The sequence below is a fragment of the Microcaecilia unicolor genome, chromosome 11 (genome assembly GCF_901765095.1).
Source record: "Microcaecilia unicolor chromosome 11, aMicUni1.1, whole genome shotgun sequence".
In the NCBI taxonomy this organism is placed as follows: domain Eukaryota; kingdom Metazoa; phylum Chordata; class Amphibia; order Gymnophiona; family Siphonopidae; genus Microcaecilia; species Microcaecilia unicolor.
Window position 1 is genome coordinate 125,804,473 of NC_044041.1, and position 21,354 is coordinate 125,825,826.

General features: G+C 46.3%; 1 protein-coding gene across 1 annotated transcript in view; it reads left to right on the forward strand.

Annotated features, from left to right (window-relative positions):
• POLA2 (DNA polymerase alpha 2, accessory subunit) overlaps window positions 1–21,354 on the forward strand; it is a 164,551-nt gene that overhangs the window by 31,763 nt on the left and 111,434 nt on the right. Inside the window, 1 exon segment of the mRNA XM_030219771.1 lies at window positions 19,083–19,192. Within this exon segment, the coding sequence (XP_030075631.1) occupies window positions 19,083–19,192 (110 nt within the window).

The following is a 21,354-nucleotide window of genomic DNA, read 5'->3' on the forward strand; positions in this document are numbered from 1 at the left end:
TCAAACTTGAAAGCGCTACGAGCAGAAGTGGCCACGCTTGGAGCTGACCTTAGAGGTGAAATATGGGAGCTGGGGGCGCGCCTAGAGGAAACAGAGAACCAGGTGGAAGGCCACAGTGAAGCTCTGGGTCAGATGGAACAACAATTTACAGACCTGCACAAAGAACAGCAGCAACTATGGTCCAAAGTTGAGGATTTAGAAAATAGGGGCCGACGGAACAACCTGCGTTTTCGTGGGCTGCCAGAGACGCCCATGTATCAAGACAGCACAGCGGTGACCCAAAAGCTGGTGGCAGAGCTGATGGCAGCGAATAATACGGCTATTGAAGCAGAGGCAATCCAAATAGAAAGGGCCCATAGAGCGCTGGGCCCGAGTCGCAATAACACATCAAAAGATATAATAGCCTGCTTCACGAGCTTTAAGTTCAAAGAACAAGTCCTAAAAGCAGCACGTCAAGTCACAGATTTTAAATGGGACTCATATAGAATCGAAATTTACCAAGACGTGGCAGCAGCGACGTTAAAGAGAAGAAATGAACTGAAACCTTTTACAAGAAGGCTGCGTGACCTAAACATACAATATAGATGGCGATATCCCTTTGCCTTGGCATTCTACAAGGATGGCAAGCTGCATCAAGTGAGATCGCTAGAGGAGGCCAGACTGACCTGCCCGGAAATGGAAATGGAAGCGGACTTGGCTGCTCCCAGCGGGGATAAGAGAAATGCAACGCAATCTGCACCAACAAAATGGAAAAGAGTGGGAAAAGGCCCTCGGAGACTGCAGCGACAACAATCTGCTGCTAAAATCACATGAGACTGTGGGACGAGACGACCCAGAATCAATAGAAGGTGAAAAGCCGCTGGATGCCAGAGTAGCGGCTCGGGACCAAGACGAAAGACATGTTTAAGTACTGTTAGTTTGCTCATGTTACGTTAATTGCTGTTTAAGGGGTATGCGGTAAATGATTGGTGAGTCACTTTCTCTTTACTTGGGTGCCTGTCGATATTGAGAGACACCCAACTTGCAGAGGGGGGGGGGGAAGGGTGGGAAATGGGAGGGAGAGGGGAGAAGGGAGAGGAATGAAGACGATATAGTAAGAGAGGCGCATGGTGTGCATCAGGGTACAGATGAAGTGAAGAGGCGAGGAATGACAACTTGGGGTAATTATGGCTGATATAACATGGCTGTCATTAAATGTAAAGGGGCTAAACATTCCCAGAAAGCGACAATTGTTATTCAGGGAGCTTTGCCGCCTACAGGTGGATGTGGCTTTAATCCAGGAAACCCACCTTAAGCCCAGATATGAGAGACTCTGCACGCATAGACAATACCCTCATATATATTTTGCTTCTTCCAGTGCGAACACAAAAAGCAAAGGGGTTCTGATAGCACTTAGTAATTCCAAGCCCTGGGTGGTGCGGAAAGTAATACGGGACAAAGATGGGCGATACCTGATTGTGAACCTGCAACTAGCTGGAAAGGTTTACACGGTTTTAAACATTTATGGGCCCAATGCCAATCAGGAGCAATTTTTTCTAGAATTAGACCGACAAATCACACAACACATTGAGGGATCCCTATTAATAGGAGGAGACTTCAATATCACTTTGCACCCACATTTAGATAATTCCATAATGGGAGTCACATATGGCCAACAGGGTAGACGCCAATTTAGAGAGCTACTCACAAGGTGGCAGTTAATAGATTTGTGGCGTAGGGATAACCCCTCAACACGCAGCTACACATTTTTCTCCTCAGTACATCACAGCTTTTCTCGAATAGACAGGTGGCTGGGAGACGTAACGATATCGAGTATGGGGACCACATCCCAGATACTACCGCGTATATGGTCGGATCACTCCCCAGTGCTGTTGCGCTTTTCTAACGTGGGGGTGCCACGGAAAGAACGCATATGGTGCCTAGATGACACATTATTAATGAGCCCAGATAATCTACTCTCAATTGAACAATATATTAAAGAGTATCTCACCCATAATGACAATGGGGAGATATCCCCGGCTACACTCTGGGAGGGGCTTAAGGCAGTGCTGCGAGGCCAACTGATAGCGTTGCGCTCACATTGCTGGAAAAAGAGAGTTGCGGAGGAACAGAAATTGCGGGAGGAATTGCTGCGGGTGGAAGGGGAAGTGCAGCAGAGGGGTGCACAGCCCGGTTCAACATTGTTGAAACAGGCACAGGAGATAAGAAACCAGATCCTAGACCTGGAATTGGCAGACTTGTCGGTACAACTGCAGAGGGTGGGTCAAACACATTTTGAATTTGGTAATAAGCCCAGTCGGTTATTAGCATATAAATTAAAGCAAAGAGCTGCTAGAAATGGAGTAGGAAGTTTAATTGATGAACAGGGTGAGCTCCACTCAGATTTGGAATCAGTAAAGTCCATTTTTAGATCCTTTTATCAACAACTGTACACCCCAGAGACGACCCCAAACCTAGAAAATATAACGGAGTTTTTAGCGGGAGTTGAGCTGCCATCTCTGTCTGAGGATGCTCAGCAAATACTATCAAAGCCCATCACGCTAGAGGAGGTCCAATACACAATTAAAGCGCTGGCTCCCCACAAGGCGCCGGGCCCCGATGGATATACAAATCGATTTTATAAAATCTTTGGAGGGTTGTTGGCCCCCATTTTGGTGAGGGTCTTCAACTCTATAGATACAACCACGGGGTTGCCGCCGACTTGGGATCTTGCTACGATAACTGTGATTCCCAAAGCAGGCAAGGACCCACAGAAATGTGGCTCATATAGGCCTATCTCCCTACTAGGGGTGGACTACAAAATATTTAGTAAAACACTGGCAACCAGATTACAAAAGTATCTTCCGAAATTGGTTCATGAAGATCAGGCTGGGTTTGTAGAAGGTCGACAGACTTTTGACAATATCAGAAGAGCCATTTTTATGGTTCAGAATGCACAACTTCATAACAGCACCCTATGTATATTATCCCTGGACGCCGAAAAAGCGTTTGACAGGGTGAGCTGGCCCTTTTTATTTGAAGTATTAAGGCAGGTAGGCATTGGAGGGCGGTTTGGGTCCTGGCTACATACAATATACAAATCCCCAAAGGCGGCTGTGCGGGTTAATGGCCATCTTTCTCAAACATTCCAGCTGTATAGGGGCACCAGGCAGGGCTGCGCGCTATCCCCGCTATTATTCGCCCTAGTAATGGAACCGCTGGCTATTCAAATTAGAGCCCAAAGAGAGATCAGGGGCCCAAGATGGGGAGGAATAGAGACCAAAGTTCTCATGTTTGCTGATGATATATTACTCACACTAGTGGAACCCTTGGTCTCCTTTCCAAAAATAAATGAGATTATACAAAGATATGGGAAGGTGTCCGGGTTTAAAATTAATTTTGACAAATCTGAAGCATTGGAGGTGGGGATCCCTGGAGTACAGCTAACACAGCTCCAACAGCAATTTCAGTATAGGTGGGCGACCAAATACATTCGCTACTTAGGGGTCAATATTCCACGTAGAATAGAAGAAATTTTCAAATACAACTTCCCGGATAAGGTGCAAGATCTCTTTTTGGAGATGGAATGTTGGGAGGGCCTGACTCTGTCATGGATGGGAAGAATCAGTGCAATAAAAATGATAGTTCTCCCCAAACTTCTATATCTTTTCATGGCGCTGCCAATTGCTCTCCCAGAGGGCTTTCTGCGAAATTTGCAGAGGAAGGCATTTGCGTTCATCTGGAAGAAGAAACCTCCGAGAGTGCGGAGAGAGGTGTTATATCAATCGCATAGACGGGGCGGGATGGGGGTCCCCTCTTTTAAGACATATTATCAGGCGGCGCACTTAAAAATATTAGCCGCATGGCAGCAGAATCCGGTAAAGATAGGCATTAAAATGGAACAGAGATGGGTAGATCCCATACCCTTGAGAGCGGTGCCGTGGCTGCCGACACATCAATTAGACGAAATAATTAAGAGAAGCCCCCCAGTGCTGCAGTGGCCCCTTATGACCTGGAGAAAGATACGGAAACAGCACTTCCCAGAAAGGACATACTTTACACACATGTTTCTTAGATTCGCTCCACAATTTGGGCCGGGTCAATTAGACGGGGCATACTTAGAATGGGAAGAGCGAGGCTTGTGTGAACTGGGACAAATGTGGGAACAGGGGGTAGTGGCCTCATACACAGAATTATGCCAAGAACATGGACTCTCCCCCCGGCAAGCTTTCCAATTCTACCAAGTTCGTGACTTTATAAAGAAGAGAGTGGCAGAAGAGCTTAGCCTAACGGAGACACTACTGGAACAAAGTCTGACAAAGGGGGGTACATAAGTACATAAGTAGTGCCATACTGGGAAAGACCAAAGGTCCATCTAGCCCAGCATCCTGTCACCGACAGTGGCCAATCCAGGTCAAGGGCACCTGGCACGCTCCCCAAACGTAAAAACATTCCAGACAAGTTATACCTAAAAATGTGGAATTTTTCCAAGTCCATTTAATAGCGGTCTATGGACTTGTCCTTTAGGAATCTATCTAACCCCTTTTTAAACTCCGTCAAGCTAACCGCCCGTACCATGTTCTCCGGCAACGAATTCCAGAGTCTAATTACACGTTGGGTGAAGAAAAATTTTCTCCGATTCGTTTTAAATTTACCACACTGTAGCTTCAACTCATGCCCTCTAGTCCTAGTATTTTTGGATAGCGTGAACAGTCGCTTCACATCCACCCGATCCATTCCACTCATTATTTTATACACTTCTATCATATCTCCCCTCAGCCGTCTCTTCTCCAAGCTGAAAAGCCCTAGCCTTCTCAGCCTCTCTTCATAGGAAAGTCGTCCCATCCCCACTATCATTTTCGTCGCCCTTCGCTGTACCTTTTCCAATTCTACTATATCTTTTTTGAGATACGGAGACCAGTACTGAACACAATACTCCAGGTGCGGTCGCACCATGGAGCGATACAACGGCATTATAACATCCGCACACCTGGACTCCATACCCTTCCTAATAACACCCAACATTCTATTCGCTTTCCTAGCCGCAGCAGCACACTGAGCAGAAGGTTTCAGCGTATCATCGACGACGACACCCAGATCCCTTTCTTGATCCGTAACTCCTAACGTGGAACCTTGCAAGATGTAGCTATAATTCGGGTTCCTCTTACCCACATGCATCACTTTGCACTTGTCAACATTGAACTTCATCTGCCACTTGCACGCCCATTCTCCCAGTCTCGCAAGGTCCTCCTGTAATCGTTCACATTCCTCCTGCGACTTGACGACCCTGAATAATTTTGTGTCATCGGCGAATTTAATTACCTCACTAGTTATTCCCATCTCTAGGTCATTTATAAATACATTAAAAAGCAACGGACCCAGCACAGACCCCTGCGGGACCCCACTAACTACCCTCCTCCACTGAGAATACTGGCCACGCAATCCTACTCTCTGCTTCCTATCTTTCAACCAGTTCTTAATCCATAATAATACCCTACCTCCGATTCCATGACTCTGCAATTTCTTCAGGAGTCTTTCGTGCGGCACTTTGTCAAACGCCTTCTGAAAATCCAGATATACAATATCAACCGGCTCCCCATTGTCCACATGTTTGCTTACCCCCTCAAAAAAATGCATTAGATTGGTGAGGCAAGACTTCCCTTCACTAAATCCGTGCTGACTTTGTCTCATCAGTCCATGTTTTTGTATATGCTCTGCAATTTTATTCTTAATAATAGCCTCCACCATCTTGCCCGGCACCGACGTCAGACTCACCGGTCTATAATTTCCCGGATCTCCTCTGGAACCCTTCTTAAAAATCGGAGTAACATTGGCTACCCTCCAGTCTTCCGGTATTACACTCGATTTTAGGGACAGATTGCATATTTCTAACAGTAGCTCCGCAAGTTCATTTTTTAGTTCTATTAATACTCTGGGATGAATACCATCAGTAGTAAAGGGGGGATAACTAGAATCTATGGGGCCCTTCTAGCTAAGGATAACCCGATAGAACATTACACTACAAAAGGGGAGACAGCAATGGGTTCCACCTATGACCCCTCTCAATGGGCGCAGGCCTTTCGATCACTACTAAGGGTATCAATCTCTAGTGCCATGATAGAAAACGGGCACAAGATGCTATAGTGGTGGTACTACACCCCTCATCGGCTAGCCACAATGTATAAAAAGGGCTCTGGTAACTGTTGGAGGCAATGTGAGGTAAAAGGGGATATGTTTCACGTGTGGTGGGCCTGTAGACATGCTCAAAAGTTTTGGACCGAGGTGGTGGATTTCCTGTGTGAAGTGACGAATCAGATATATCCCATGGGGGTGGAAAGCTGTCTGCTTCACTTTAAACCTCCAGGGATTAAAAAAATTACACACAGCTTAGCCACTCAGCTTTTTGTGGCAGGCAAATTGGTCATGGCTTCAGCTTGGAAGAAGCCCACGATTCCGGGGGTACACACAGTCCGAGAAAGATTGGATAGAATACAACTAATGTCAAAACTTACAGCCATGAGAAACGGTCGAATCATACATTACCATAAAATATGGGATCCATATATTAAATGGAAAGCAACTACTGTAATATAAGACTTGTTGCACACCCAATATGACAAGGGGTGGGAGGGTTTAAAAGGAGGGGGACATGGTTAATCTAAGCAGAGGTGTATATCAGTTCAGTTGATGTATTTTGATGATGTTTGAAATCTATATGTTGTTTTTTGAAGCCAAACATCTACAGAGCTAATGTATAGTTGTATACTGTGTTTCCAAATGTTAAAACTATAAATAAATATTTGAAAAAAAAAAATAGTAGCCCACCAAAAGAAGGCGGATTCGAACCCTGCAGCAATCTGGTTCCTGGCTTTGAACTCATCAGGGACCCCTCTTGGAACTCCAATTGCATCTATATATACCCGATCATCAAAGGATCCAGGCATTGCATGTCTCTTCACTCGTGAGGAAGAGCTGCTATGAGGAGGAATCAAGGATGCTATAATAATTGGAATTACCAATTTGACTAGGGCACAGCTGCCTGTCCAACTTCTATGAAGTGTATGGTGGATGGTGTGGGTTCCACAATACCACCATACATCTGCTCTAGCCTGTGAGAAGTCTGTGAGGTTCAGACCCCTCAGAGCTCCTTTTGCTAGGGAACTATTGCAATTGGTCAAATTACCCAAAAACCGTGAATTTTTCACTCCATATCGTTCCAGACATATATGATATCTGGTACCAGGATCTGGAATCCTGAATGCAGGAGGTCACAAATTAAACCTACCATGAGGGTTCTAGATTCCAAAGTAGTTCAAGTACAGTGGTTGAACTCCGATGATGGATCTAATTGCATCCTTGGACAACACACGGATGTTCTTTCTTCTGTTCTTTTTATTTAACTGGCAGTCAACCCCTAACAGGATAGCATCAGATGCATCCACAATTTATTGGAATCAAGGTCTTCTCTACACTTTTCCATATTTTCCTCTTCTGTCCAGAGTCCTTTAGAAATTCTATGCAAGCAAGGCACAAGTAATCCTGATTGTACTTCATTGGGCCAGATAAAATTTGGTTTCCACGCCCATTGGGCATGTCTGATCAACCAATCCCTCTTGGTAGTCATCCATTCCTGCTGACACAGAAACAAGGGCAGATCTTGCACCCCAATCTCATCTGCCTGCCCCTCACAGCTTGGAGATTAAGCGGGACGTAATAGGCCTAAACCCTTATCTGAACAAGTGCAGCAAGTGCTCCTAGAGTCCAAGAAGCCAACTTACACACAAGTCATATTATTGTAAATAGCAGTACTTCTCAATTGTACAATGAAGATCCCTTTTCATGTTCTCCAGCCATTATTCTTTCCTACTTAATCTTGCTTATCCACCGCTACCCTAGCTGAGATTGTATTCATGCATCTTTCTGACTTCACATGCAATGTTCATTAAATTACTTCTTTTCTAACTCCTGTTACTCAGTCGTGTGTTTCATCTTTGCTTACACCCTGTGCTGTCTATTAAAATGTTTTCCTGCATATTGTGTTGATATTATAAGTAGTTTTCCATATTATGTACTGTTGTTTACATATATTTACTGCTGTAATTGTCTGTTGCCTATACTAGACTTTATCTTGCTTGGGTGAATTTCTTCAAAAAGGCAGTAAATAAATCTCTCAGAATTGGGTCTTCAGATATTACCAGCCAGCATGCATCATTCACCTGTTCTTCCCTCCATCAAGGGAAAGCCCTGACTGTCTTCCTGTTGTCTCCTGCTTCATGAAAGGCCTCAAATGAAACTACCAGTCAGGTCACTGCCTCTGAGCATGGGAACTCTGTGTTGTCCTAGCCAAATCTTTTAAGCCTTTGGAAGTTGTGAGGAATCTTGGGCATTGTGTCTTGCTTTCACTTCTTTGAATTAAGTTTGGTGCTCTGCAGAGAGGGTTCCCTTCAGTATAGTTCCTTAGTGTTTGTACATATGATTTTTGGTTAATACTAGCTTTGGTATTTACAAGTTTAGGTTGCACTACTTATAGTTAGTTTTACTTAATTTGATATATTGCTTACATTTACATATCAAAGCATTTTACAAAACAAACGGGGGAAGAAGAGAATATTAAGGTGCAGACCTGGCCAGCACCACCAGCCACAACATGGATTCAATTTAATTCTGCCATGACACTCGGCTAGTATGACCCATCATCTTGGAAGGAAGAGCAAACAGCCAGATTTTCAAACCCATTTTGAAATGTTGATAGAATGATTCAGGCTGAAGATAGAGGTGTTGAGTTTCAAATATAACAGTGATGTCACTGGACTGTTCAGCTTGTCTGCCTATCGGGATAGATTGGTCTAACAGTAAGACTAAATTTCACTTTTGTACCTGAGGCAATGGAGGGTTTTAAGGGTCCTTTTACTAAGGTGTGCTGAAAAATGGCCTGCGGTAGTGTAGACGTGTGTTTTGGGTGCACGCAGAATAATTTTTCAGCATACCTACAAAAAGTGCCTTTTCTTTTTCTGAAAACGGACATGTGGCAAAATCAAAATTGCTAAGCGTCCATTTTTGGTCTGAGACCGCCAGCCATTGACCTAGCGTTTAAAGAATCTGGGCGGTAATGACCTACACACATCAAATGCCTCTTGGTGCGCGTCTGTAAATAACAAATATTTTCAGACGAGCGTATTGGACGTGTGCCAAAAATGAAATTACCGTAAGAGCCATGCGGTAGTTGGGCGGTAACTCCATTTTGGCGCATGTTGGGCACGTGTAAACACATGGCTTAGTAAAAGGGCCACTAAGTGATTTGCCTAAAGACACAAGAACATTAGTGGAATTTGAACCCTGGCTTCCCTGGTTCATGGCCAACTGCTGTAACTACTAGGCAGATACTTCACTTCACATTACAATAAGCAATCCTATTTGTGATCAGAGAATGGGTAATAGTAGCCAAATCCTTCCTTTTGCAGTAAAAGGCTGAGATAAAGGGTAAGACACAAACCCCTAAAGGTTGCCTTAAGAACTGATGAAATTTGAGTGTCCAAGATCACATTCATATTTAAGGTAACTCCCAGATAACCACTGTATTTTTCAAAGCAGACTGTGCATAATATAATGCGAAGCAAAAAAAAAAAAAAAAGCCAATGTTCTGTCAGCTTTATTGATCCAAAAGACCTTGAACTTCTTAGAATTCAGTTTGTAGAATATTCCAACCAGGCAGTTGCTGTTAAGCTTTTCAGCCACAGTTGACTGAGTTTTGTCAAAAAAGAAAATGTGCAATGATAACTATTAAGGGGTGCGAATGGATGTTTAAGACAGGTGAAACTACAGACTTCTGCAGCATCCCATGCCCAAGTGCAGCCAGGGCAGCTACCACACTGAGTGTGGTTCTGTCAAAAAATGGCTGATCCCATTTCCAAAATCTTTCATGCGGCTCAGTAACCTGTAGCCCCTCCCAGTAGGAGGCCGAGGTCAATAATAATGGCAGCTGCAGACAGGTCAAGGAGGCCTACTGCATCATTTTCCCCATTATCCAAGATTTGAGCTTGTCCAACAGTGCCATGTGCACCTTCTCAGTACCTTAACCCAAAAAAAGTGGTTGGGGTATTGGACAGTAATGGTCCAGATGCCAAGCGTCAGTTTTAGTTTCTTGAGGAACAGATGTACAATAGCTTTTTTAAGAGCAAATGACAAATAACTTGAAAGAATGGTATTCATCAGTTTTGTCAGCTAAGGTTAACTTTTGAAGTTAGCTGCACAGACCTGAAGGTTTTGAATTTTCCATCCTCGTATGTGCATAAAAAATAGTTGCATAAGTAGAGGCGGGAGTAGAGGTATTCCTGGGTGTGTAATAACTGTATATGTCCAGAGCCAATATCCAGCGTTAACCTCAACATTAGGCACATACGACTAGTTGTAAATGTTTGTCTCAAGTTAACTGAATAATGTTTAAAATGTTATCTGTAGATATTCATAATCATGTATATGTTTGTAAATTCAGGTATGTAAATATCTTTGTCTAGTTAATTTATGCTACTTTTTTTTTTTTTTGAAGAATTGGAGGGTGATGAGGTTTCAAAGGCACTAAGAGCAGGAAAGGCTGTCAAATTCCTTGATTCCTGGGTCAGTAATGCTTATTAGCATCAATGTGCATGATTCTTATGTAAGGAGTGTCCTAATTAATTGGTGGCACCAACAAAAAGGAGTGAGGAAACAAAAAAACAAGAAAGCCAAAGCTGAGTAATTTTTAAAAACTTTGTTTATTCCAACGTGCTGTAGGTGTACATCAAAGGACTCAACACTGCCGTGTTTCAGCAAACGTGCCTTCGTCAAGAGCCCTAAAAATATAAATAAATACAACAAAGAATATGAATAAAATACCAGTGACCAAAATATCAATAAAAGGCAATACAATTGAAGTTAAAATTTAAGTTAAAAAAGATAAATTCATAAATAAATGAATAATGGAGCACAATTAAGTATAACATACTATAAAATACAAAAATACAGAATAAGTAGCTTGAAACATACACCATAGAACTCTATAAAAGGTAAAAACGTATACTAATTATAGCAGTCACAAAGTTGGCAAATATAAATTGCGTCTACAGATCCAAAAAAGAAGCAAAATGGTTACAAATACTGTGAAGATAAGACTTGCTGAAATAGCATGTATAAAAAACAGACTTAAAATGAATGGAATCCAATATGCAAAATTATATAGAAAATGATGAAGCAGCAATGGTATGATGATAATTGAAGTGAAACCAATGCAATATGCTAAAATACGTAATGAGTGATTGAATACAGGTGACTATATGCTCAATAAAATACTGTATATTGTACTACAGGCAAGCGAACAACTAAGGCAGGATTTTATGCGCGTGATGTCAAAATAGATGTGAACTATAGAAACGCTTTCATACGTGGTCCATATGGATTCATACCCTAGGGCTCCATGGAACATCTTTTTCTCCTAGTCCTTTCCCCTTTTTGCTCAATGTATGCACACCTTCATTTAAGAAACAGGTTCTATCTGGAGCAGTAGGATTACTCTAAGGCCCTGGTATAGAGATCCTTTCAAATAATGATTCCTGACAGATATAATCTATTGCTTACTATTGATTTGCTATACTTTATGGGATGCTTCAGTTCTGTTTACTGAAAGTATGTGCAAAATGGTTGTTGCTTTGAAATAGTCTTTTTGTTCTGAGATTGTACAGCATTTCACTAAATTAATACTCATTACATTATAGGGCAAGTAAACTCTCTCTGTTTCTTTGATAACCAAAATAAATAAGGAAAAAGACTTCAGAAACTCCGCGCCAGCTGGTCCTAATGATAACCAGACCACTGATAACACTGCTCAGCGTGGCTCAATATTGAGCTTACGCTGGCGAGAATCCTCATTAGTCTATTTCCTCTAACACACTAGCAGTAATCATTTTACATTTTTCAATTTATTTGTACATGCTGTGTGATATGAGTACTAAAAAAGTACTTAGCTGTGGCTGTGCTTGAATAATAACGAATGTCCGTGCCCAACAGCAAGCTCCTGTTTCGCTCTACGCTTCTTAAGGAGCCAGACCTTGCATCTTTTCACAGCACCTGCAATAATGAAAACATTTTCTTACTAACGGTTATCCTTCCAGAGAGGGGAGCCCTCACCTATCTCTGCCTACATGGAACTGGTACCTTCCAAAGAGCCACCAGCTGCTCCAATCATCACTATTAGCAAGGACAATTTAAACTATTTCCGGATGGTTATCCACCAATCCTGACTGAATCCCCTCTAAATTAAAAACATTTTTTTCTTTCTGGGATCCACTTCTACCCAAATTTTTCCCAGTATGGATGATCTCGTACATAATGCCTTCTCTGGTAGTGCAGCTTTTGAATGGGGCTTCTCTCGCTTGGTTCCTTTGGCTTGAGGGTCAATTTGCTGCTCCACTCCTTAATTAAATACAGGCAGATGGGTGGGTAAAACTGTTATCCTTTACATTTATTTCACACTGGACACAAATTCAAAAGTCAAGGGAGGCTTTGTAAAACATAAACTAGGTGCCACAGCTGAACCTTAGAAACACACTGCTATTGAAAAAATCTACCACACTCTCTCTAGAAGTCTCAGACTTATATAAAGGCAGGCAGAACCATAGTAGCAATCCCAGAAGGGGGAGATATGCTTTAATCAAATGACATGCACCTCTGCTCTAACTATCTATGGACTTGAATGCAGAGCATACTGGGTACAGATCTTTCAGTACTTAAGTAGAAACAAAGGTAGAAAAGTAAACATTATATTTAGTCAGTTGGCATAAACTTAAGGATTCAGAGTCCACATAAGACAACTTTCATCCTCCATTTCCATATCATCAAGCTGATCAATCCATAGACTGGTGGGTTGTGTCCATCTACCAGCAGGTGGAGATAGAGAGCAAACTTTTGCCTCCCTATATGTGGTCATGTGCTGCCGGAAACTCCTCAGTATGTTCTCTATCTCAGCAGGTGGTGGTCACACACAGCAGCAGCTCTGGCTAGGCCTCCAAGCCTAATCCTTAGGTTTTGTTGAGGCCTGGGGTTGAGGGCTCTTTTGAGCAAGTGCAAACCTGGTGGTGCCAGGTCCCTCCTTTTCTCCCCCCTCCCGCTGGCTCCGTTTAAAAAAAAAAAAAAAAAAAAATGTTTAAACGTCTTTAAAGGCGTTTAATTCGACGTTTCTTTAAACGTTCATTGCAGCTACTCACTGGGACACCAGTTCGTTACAGCTCGGAGCGGCAAGCAGGTAATTTTACCTTTTTATAGCGGGCAGGGGGTTCCCAGATTCTTCTCCTCGTGGCAATGGCGTCGGAGGGCGAGGGCGCAAAGGGTCGCTCCCCGGATCGCTGGAGCGCTTCTAGAGGGGATGCGGGGGTTTTACAACCTGATTCGCCCTTGATGGGTGATAGTTTAGTGACCGATGAATGTCCCGGTCGTTCCTCCGGCGTGGCGGTTTTTTCCCGCCATAAACGCCCATCCCCCGCTCCTCGCCTCCGCCATCTTGGCCGGCCACGCGGCTCGGACGGCTTCTTCGGGGCCGCCCTTGAGGTTGGAGACATTAATGCCATGAACGCCCTTAATTTGGGCGACGGCACAAAGCGGCTAAAGTTAAGCGCCGTTCTTCCCGCGCGGCTCCTTCACGGAGTTTCGCGCCGGACGCCATTTTGGATGCGCAGCATGTCTCTCCCCCGCTATTGCGAGCGCCGGTTGAGAGTGCGTCTAGGGCTGTTGCCCAGGCTGCGGAAGTGCACAGTCTGGGGGGTTTCTCCCCCGAGTTTGTTTTGCTGCTGCATCGGGCCTTCCTCATGCAAAACGCTGCCCCTGCTCCCTCTTCGGATAAAGAGGTTGAGGTTCCCAGAGGTAAACGCCCTCGGGTTGATTTCCAGGCCTTGGAGGACTTTTGTCTCCTCCGATGTAGATGAGGGCAGCGTGTCTGAGGTCTCCCAACGATCCTTTGCGGATTCCTTGGAGGAGATAGATCCCCGCTCGGATGGAGCGGATGACCCCTCTGCAGCGCGGCTTTTTAGCCCAGAGGATTTGCCCAACCTGTTGTTACAGGCCATGGACACTTTGAAGATTTCCTCTCCGGAGGACGTCTCTCCCTCAGCCCCTGTTGGCTCTGCCATTATGCTGGGGACGAAGCGCCCGCCTAGAACCTTCCACGTGCATGATGCCATGCACACCTTAATTGCGGCTCAATGGGTTGTCCCGGAAACGAGCCTTTAAGTGGCTAGGGCTATGTCCCGCCTCTATCCTTTGGCTGTGAGTGAACGTGAGGCCTATCTGTGGCCTACCGTGGATTCTTTAATCACTGCGGTGACTAAGAAAACGGCGTTGCCGGTGGAAGGTGGCACGGCCCTAAAGGACGCCCAAGACAGAAGATTGGAGGCGGCCTTAAGGTCGTCCTTTGAGGCAGCTGCTTTAAGTTTGCAGGCCTCAGTTTGCGGCTCCTATGTGGCCAGGGCGTGCCGGACTATGGTGCAGCGGGCTTCCCCCTCGGATCATTCCTTGAGGGCTGATTGGCCGGCCCTGGAATCGGGCTTAGCCTATTTGGCAGACTTGCTGTATGATGTCTGGAGAGCCTCAGCTAAAGGCATGGCTCAGACAGTCTCTGCGCGGCGGTGGCTTTGGCTGAAACATTGGTCTGCTGACCACGCCTCTAAATCCCGCCTGGCTAGATTGCCTTTTAAAGGCAAGCTGCTCTTTGGGGTCGAGCTGGACAAAATCGTGACCGATCTCGGCACGTCTAAGGGCAAGAAATTACCAGAGGTCAGGGCTCGGGTTAGTACTCGTCCCGATACCTCCAGAGGACGGTTGCAGGAAGCCCATCGGTACCGCCCGGGCAAGTCTGGTTCCTCTGCCCCCTCTTCCTTCAAGAGGAATTTCTCCCCCAAGCAGCATTCCTTTCGCAGAGACCGCCGTCCCGGAGGTGCTCCCTCCGGTCCTCCCCCAGGGTCTCGTACCCAATGACGGGGCCTTGGTCCACGCCCCAGTGCAGATTGGAGGACGGCTGTCCTCGTTTCTGGGCGAGTGGACCACTATAACTTCAGACGCGTGGGTGCTGGAAGTCATCAGAGACGGCTACAAGCTAGAGTTCTGCCAACCCTTAAGAGACGGGTTTGTACTCTCTCCCTGCAAGTCTCCGGTCAAGCTGTGGTAGTGCAGCAGACCTTGGACAACCTGATCCGCCTGGGTGCGGTCGTTCCGGTGCCAAAAAATCAGATTGGCAAGGGACGTTACTCCATTTACTTGGTGGTTCCAAAGAAAGGAGGTTCTGTCCGGCCTATCCTCGACCTCAAAGGGGTCAATCGGGCCTGGAAAGTGAGGCACTTTCGCATGGAGACTCTCCGCTCTCTTATAGCGGCAGTGAAGGCAGGAGAGGTCTTGGCTTCCTTGGACATCAAGGAAGCGTACCTGCATATTCCCATCTGGCCTCCTCTCCAACGCTTTCTGCGTTTTACAGTCCTGAGACGACACTTCCAGTTCAGAGCCCTCCCTTTCGGGTTGGCTACTGCTCCGCGGACCTTTTCCAAAGTAATGGGGGTCATAGCGGCCTTCCTGCTAAAGGAAGGAGTACAAGTCCATCCTTATCTGGACGACTGTTTGATCCGAGCCCCCTCTTATGCAGAGTGCGGCAAAGCTATGGACCGGGTAGTTGCTCTTTTGAACTCCCTGGGATGGATCATCAACTGGAAGAAGAGCCAGCTGCGCCCGACTCAGTCCCTGGTGTATCTGGGAGTTCGATTCGACACCCAAGTGGGCAGAGTGTTCCTGCCAGACAATCGGATTGTCAAGCTTCAGGCTCAGGTGGACTAGTTCCTAGTAGCCTCTCCTATTCGGGCTTGGGACTACGGGCAGCTGTTGGGCTCTATGACGGCCACGATGGAAGTAGTGCCCTGGGCCAGGGCTCATATGAGACCACTACAGCTATCTCTGCTGCTGTGCTGGACTCCGATGTCGGAGGATTATGCTGTGCGCCTTCCCGTGGACCCAGCAGTGCGCAAGGCGCTGAGCTGGTGGACGCAGACAGACCAGTTGTCTGCAGGATTGCCTCTGGTGACCCCGGAGTGGATTGTCGTCACGACAGACGCCTCTTTGATGGGCTGGGGAGCCCACTGCTTGGGAAGGACAGCGCAGGGGCTCTAGTCTCCTGCAGAGGCAAGTGGTCTATCAACCTCCTGGAACTCAGAGCCATTCGGTTGGTGTTATTGGAGTTCATCCCGGTACTGGTGTTGAAGCCTGTACGGGTCCTGTCGGACAATGCCACGGCTGTGGCCTATATCAACCGCCAGGGAGGTACCAAGAGCGCCCCTCTAGCCAGGAGGCTATGAGTCTTTGCCAGTGGGCGGAAGCGAACCTGGAGCAGCTTTCAGCGGCCCACATTGCCGGAGTCATGAATGTCAAGGCGGACTTTCTCAGTCGCCATACCTTGGAGCCCGGAGAGTGGCAACTATCTGCTCAGGCGTTCTTGGACATCACGAAGCGCTGGGGCCAGCCGAGCCTAGATCTGATGGCGTCATCGGCCAATGGCCAAGTGCCGCGCTTTTTCAGCAGAGGACGGGACCCTCGATCCCTGGGAGTAGATGCTCTTCTCCAACAGTGGCCGACACAAGAGCTCCTCTATGTGTTCCCGCCCTGGCCCATGTTGGGCAGGGTGCTAGACTGGGTTGCAAAGCATCCCGGCAGGGTAATCCTGGTGGGTCCGGATTGGCCCAGACGTCCCTGGTATGCGGACTTGTTCAGGCTCTCAGTCGACGATCCTCTGCGCCTGTCAGTGGAGCAGGGCCTGTTACCTCAGGGTCCCGTGGTGATGGAGTATCCCTCTCCCTTTGGTCTTACGGCCTGGCTATTGAGCGGCAGCGTCTGAGGAAGAAGGGCTTCTCAGACAAGGTCATCGCCACTATGCTGAGAGCGAGGAAGCGCTCTACTTCTACTGCTTACGCCAGGGTTTGGCGTATCTTTGCAGCATGGTGTGAAGCAGGCTCACTTTCTCCCTTCACTGCTCCAATTTCTTCAGTGTTGGCGTTCCTGCAAGAAGGTCTGGAGAAAGGCCTGTCGCTCAGTTCCCTTAAAGTCCAGGTAGCGGCTCTGGCTTGCTTCAGGGGCCGCCTGAAGGGTGCTTCCCTGGCTTCGCAGCCAGATGTGGTGCGCTTTCTCAAGGGAGTTAATCACCTGCGCCCTCCTCTGCACTCAGTGGTGCCTGCGTGGAATCTCAGCCTGGTGCTAAGAGCATTGCAGAAGCCGCCTTTGGAACCCTTGTCGAGGGCATCTCTGAAAGACCTGACGTTGAAAGCAGTCTTTTTGGTGGCTATCACTTCAGCCAGAAGGGTTTCCGAGCTCCAGGCGCTCTCATGTCGAGAGCCTTTTCTGCAGTTCACTGAGGCAGGAGTGACTATTCGCACAGTGCCTGCCTTCCTGCCCAAGATTGGTTCTCGCTTCCATGTGAATCAGCAGCTCTGTCTCCCTTCCTTTCGTAGGGAGGACTACCCAGAGGAGTACTCCGCTCTTGAATATCTGGATGTGAGACGAGTCATCATCAGATACTTGGAAGTGACCAATGATTTCCGGAAATCGGATCATCTGTTTGTCCTGTTTGCAGGTCCTCGTAAGGGTCTGCAGGATGCTAAGCCTACAGTGGCAAGATGGGTCAAGGAAGCCATTGCAGCGGCTTATGTGGCCGCGGGGAAGGTGCCGCCTATCCAGCTGAAGGCTCACTCCACGAGAGCTCAGGCGGCCTCGATGGCAGAGGCCGGATCCGTCTCCTTGGAAGAGATATGCAAGGCGGCAACGTGGGCTTCGGCTCATACATTCTCCAAGCATTACCGTTTGACTGTGGCTGCACGGGCGGAGGCCCGGTTTGGAGCTTCAGTGTTGAGGTCAGGGATTTCTATGTCCCGCCCTGGGTGAGTACTGCTTCGGTACATCCCACCAGTCTATGGATTGATCAGCTTGATGATATGGAAGGTAAAATTATGTATAATCATACCTGATAATTTTCTTTCCATTAATCATAGCTGATCAATCCATAGCCCCTCCCAGATATCTGTACTGTTTATATTCTGGTTGAATTTTAGGTTCAAGTTTAGCCTTCAGTTACTTCAGGAGGACTTCGTGTTCAAGTTCTTCTTTCACTTGGATTCTTCAAGAGTTGAGACGAGTTTGTGTTACAGTGAGCTGCTGCATTCCTCTCCCCTCCGTTTTACGGGGCTGGATTGAGACATAAATTCTGCCGGCACTCCCTCCCGCTTCGTGCGGCTGTAGGGCAGCTTTGTACCCCTCCCGCTTCGGCGGTGTTAGGGTCAGTCAGCTCCTCCCGCGGTTGCGGTTGCAGGATAAGCCAGATCCCCCCGCATCGGCGGGTGTGGTGTCCCTCCCCCACTCCGCGGGGATGAGCTGGACGGATTCCCCTCCCCCACTTGTGTGGGGATGAGCTGGGTTAATTCCCCTCCCCCGTTTCGGCGGTGGTGAGCTGGGCAGAGTGTCCCTTCGTGGGTGTAATTCTCTAAGTGCTGAGTCCTGCGGATGGAGCTTTGATATCGACATACTGAGGAGTTTCCGGCAGCACATGACCACATATAGGGAGGCAAAAGTTTGCTCTCTATCTCCACCTGCTGGTAGATGGACACAACCCACCAGTCTATGGATTGATCAGCTATGATTAATGGAAAGAAAATTATCAGGTATGATTATACATAATTTTACCTTCTTTTTAGCATATTTCTTCTAATTGTTTGGTTAGCCCTGCCAAACTTTGCTGTACCTTAATAATATTTTCCATGTGATAGCAGTAGAAGCTTGACTATGTTTAGGAGCTCATGCCTCCTCTTTTTTCTCAGCTGGGAAATGTAGCCAGGTCAGCCAGCTTTCTGTGATGTTTTCTTTAAGCTACTCGGAATTAGGTGTTTTAATATTAGAATGTAGTGATTCTAGATTTTTCTTTGTGAGATTCTTCCCAGGCTGAACCTTTCTTTTCCTCTCTTTAGTTGAGGCCCTCTAGGGAAGGCGAATGGAGTGGACTTGCAAGCTTGTCCACCAGTGCAAATTCTAATTTCTCTTTCTGTTTTAATGTGCCGTAGAGCTCCCAGAAGCGAAGTTTGAGCACACCTGAGAATTCCCAGTCAAAAAGAGTCCTGTCTATTTCCCGGAGTCCACACATCTTGTTTTCGCCATCCAGTTTCTCACCGAGGTATTTTGTGACTTGGATGAAGTGGCTTTGTTCAGATTTTCTACTGATAGGTGCAAATTTATGGATCACTGCTGGCCTGTGACTTGAAGTGGAGCTGTGAAGACCTGTTGGTGATATTTATTACAAAGTGTTAAATTCATTACCTTGTCAGTAAATGTAGTAAAATATTTATAAACTCTGCTGCTTTTCAAAGTTAAATTTTATGATTATGCTTTTCTGTGAAGCTTAGGCAGATCAACCAGTTAGACATGGGACAGATTTTGGACAAAATGGTAAAAAAATGTGGTGGACTTGAATGAGACAACACTGTGCTATATACCTGTGCCCCACCTTCTGGAACTTCCAGGCACTGAATGTGGCTTGGATGAATTTATAGGAATCTGTCCTCATCAAAAGAAATGTTGACAGGCACTCACTTGCCTAAGGTTCACAATTTTAGGACTCATTACTGTGAGCAGAAGAGCTGCAAGCCCACACACTGTTTTCCAGGTAAAACCAGGATTGATATTTTGACTACTGAAAGGTACTAGTCAGCCTCCCAGTCTTGATACCAGAAAAATTTCCTGTGGGGAGGAGGAGGGGGGGAATATTTTGCTAACCATTAGTATGTTGTAACTTCAGGCAGTCGAGTTCCTGTATCATAAGGAACAGTTATGTATTCCTTAGTGTCTTGTGGGCTGTACCATCTTGAACAAGTAGGTGTTATCCCTGCCAGCAGATGGAAATTGAGAAACTGCTCTTTTCCCATGACATCACTGCCTGGAAAAATTCAGTATTTCTCTACTTCCAGCATATGGTAGATTTTTCAGGCTGGTGCTCCTGGTCCCTGACCTAGCTCCCAGCAGTGCAAGCAAGTGATGCACTGTTTGCTAGAGCCCAGCAACTGACTCCCAGGTTCCTGGATCTGGTTGAGCATGGAGTGCTGCTCCACTTCCCTAACTTGTCACATACAGCTCGGCCCCTCGGGGCACTGCCATAGAACTGTGTGGGTTTTCATCCCCCCTTGCTGCTTTTGCAACTTTTTGGGTACTCTTCCCCCTCCTTCCCCCCATTCCAATCAAGGAGGACCACAAGCACTCTCTGTTTTTATGTTCTGGGGCACCATCTTCAGTTTCAGACTCTGCCCATTGGGTTGGCTACTGCTCCTCATACCTTCTCCAAGGTGATGGTGGTTTTGGTGGCCCATCTGCACCACCAAGCCATTCAGTTCTATTACCTGGAAGATTGGTTGATTTGTGCCAACTCGGTGGAGGATTCTGTAGGTGCCACTGCTCACCTAGGTTGAATGGTGAACTGTACGAAGAGTCACCTGGCTCTCACTCATTCCCTGGAGAATCTGGGAATCCGCTTGGACACAATGCAAAGAGCAGCTTTCCTTTTGGAGAGGGGCACGATGAAACACCAGGCACAAAAGTGCAGCCTCAGGGGACTATCTTTAGCTCTTGGGCTCCATTGTGGTGACCCTGGAGGTGGTATCTTGGGCATAGGATTTTCATTTTTATTTTTCATGTATCACCATTTATAATCCGCTCTTATCCAGAGCTGAGCATAATATACACACACAATAAAATTGTGTCAGTCAGAAACGTACATAAAAAATAGTTGTCACAGCACTGTCCCCATTACACTGAAATCAGCTCAGAGCCCTCATCAAAAAATGCTGTTTTAATAGTGTCTTAAACAGAACCAAGTTCTTCTGCCTCCTTAGGGTAACTGATAGTTTATTCCACTCCATTTGACCCTCTATGGAATAAATCCTCCCCCTTGTGACTCCATTTGAACCTCTATGGAATAAATCCTCCCCCTTGTGTATTCTAATTGAGAGAGCTAAAACTTGGGCACAAGAGTTCACAGAGCAAAGTGCACATTTTGGCTGATATCTATGAAGGGGGTCTAGATAGATTCCTGAAGGAAAAGTCCATTGATCGTTATTAAATTTGGGGTTTTGCCAGGTTCTTGGGGCCCGGATTGGCGCTGTCGGAGACGGAGTGCTGGGCTTATGTGCCAAGACAGGCCAATAATTATCGAGACGATTCCTGATAAACACTCCAATGCACCATCACTAAAAGTATAAACTTAATCCAATCTTGCACAGATAGCCACTGCAACTTCTGAAGAATAGGAGAAACGTGTTCATGTTTGGACAAACCATATAACAAATG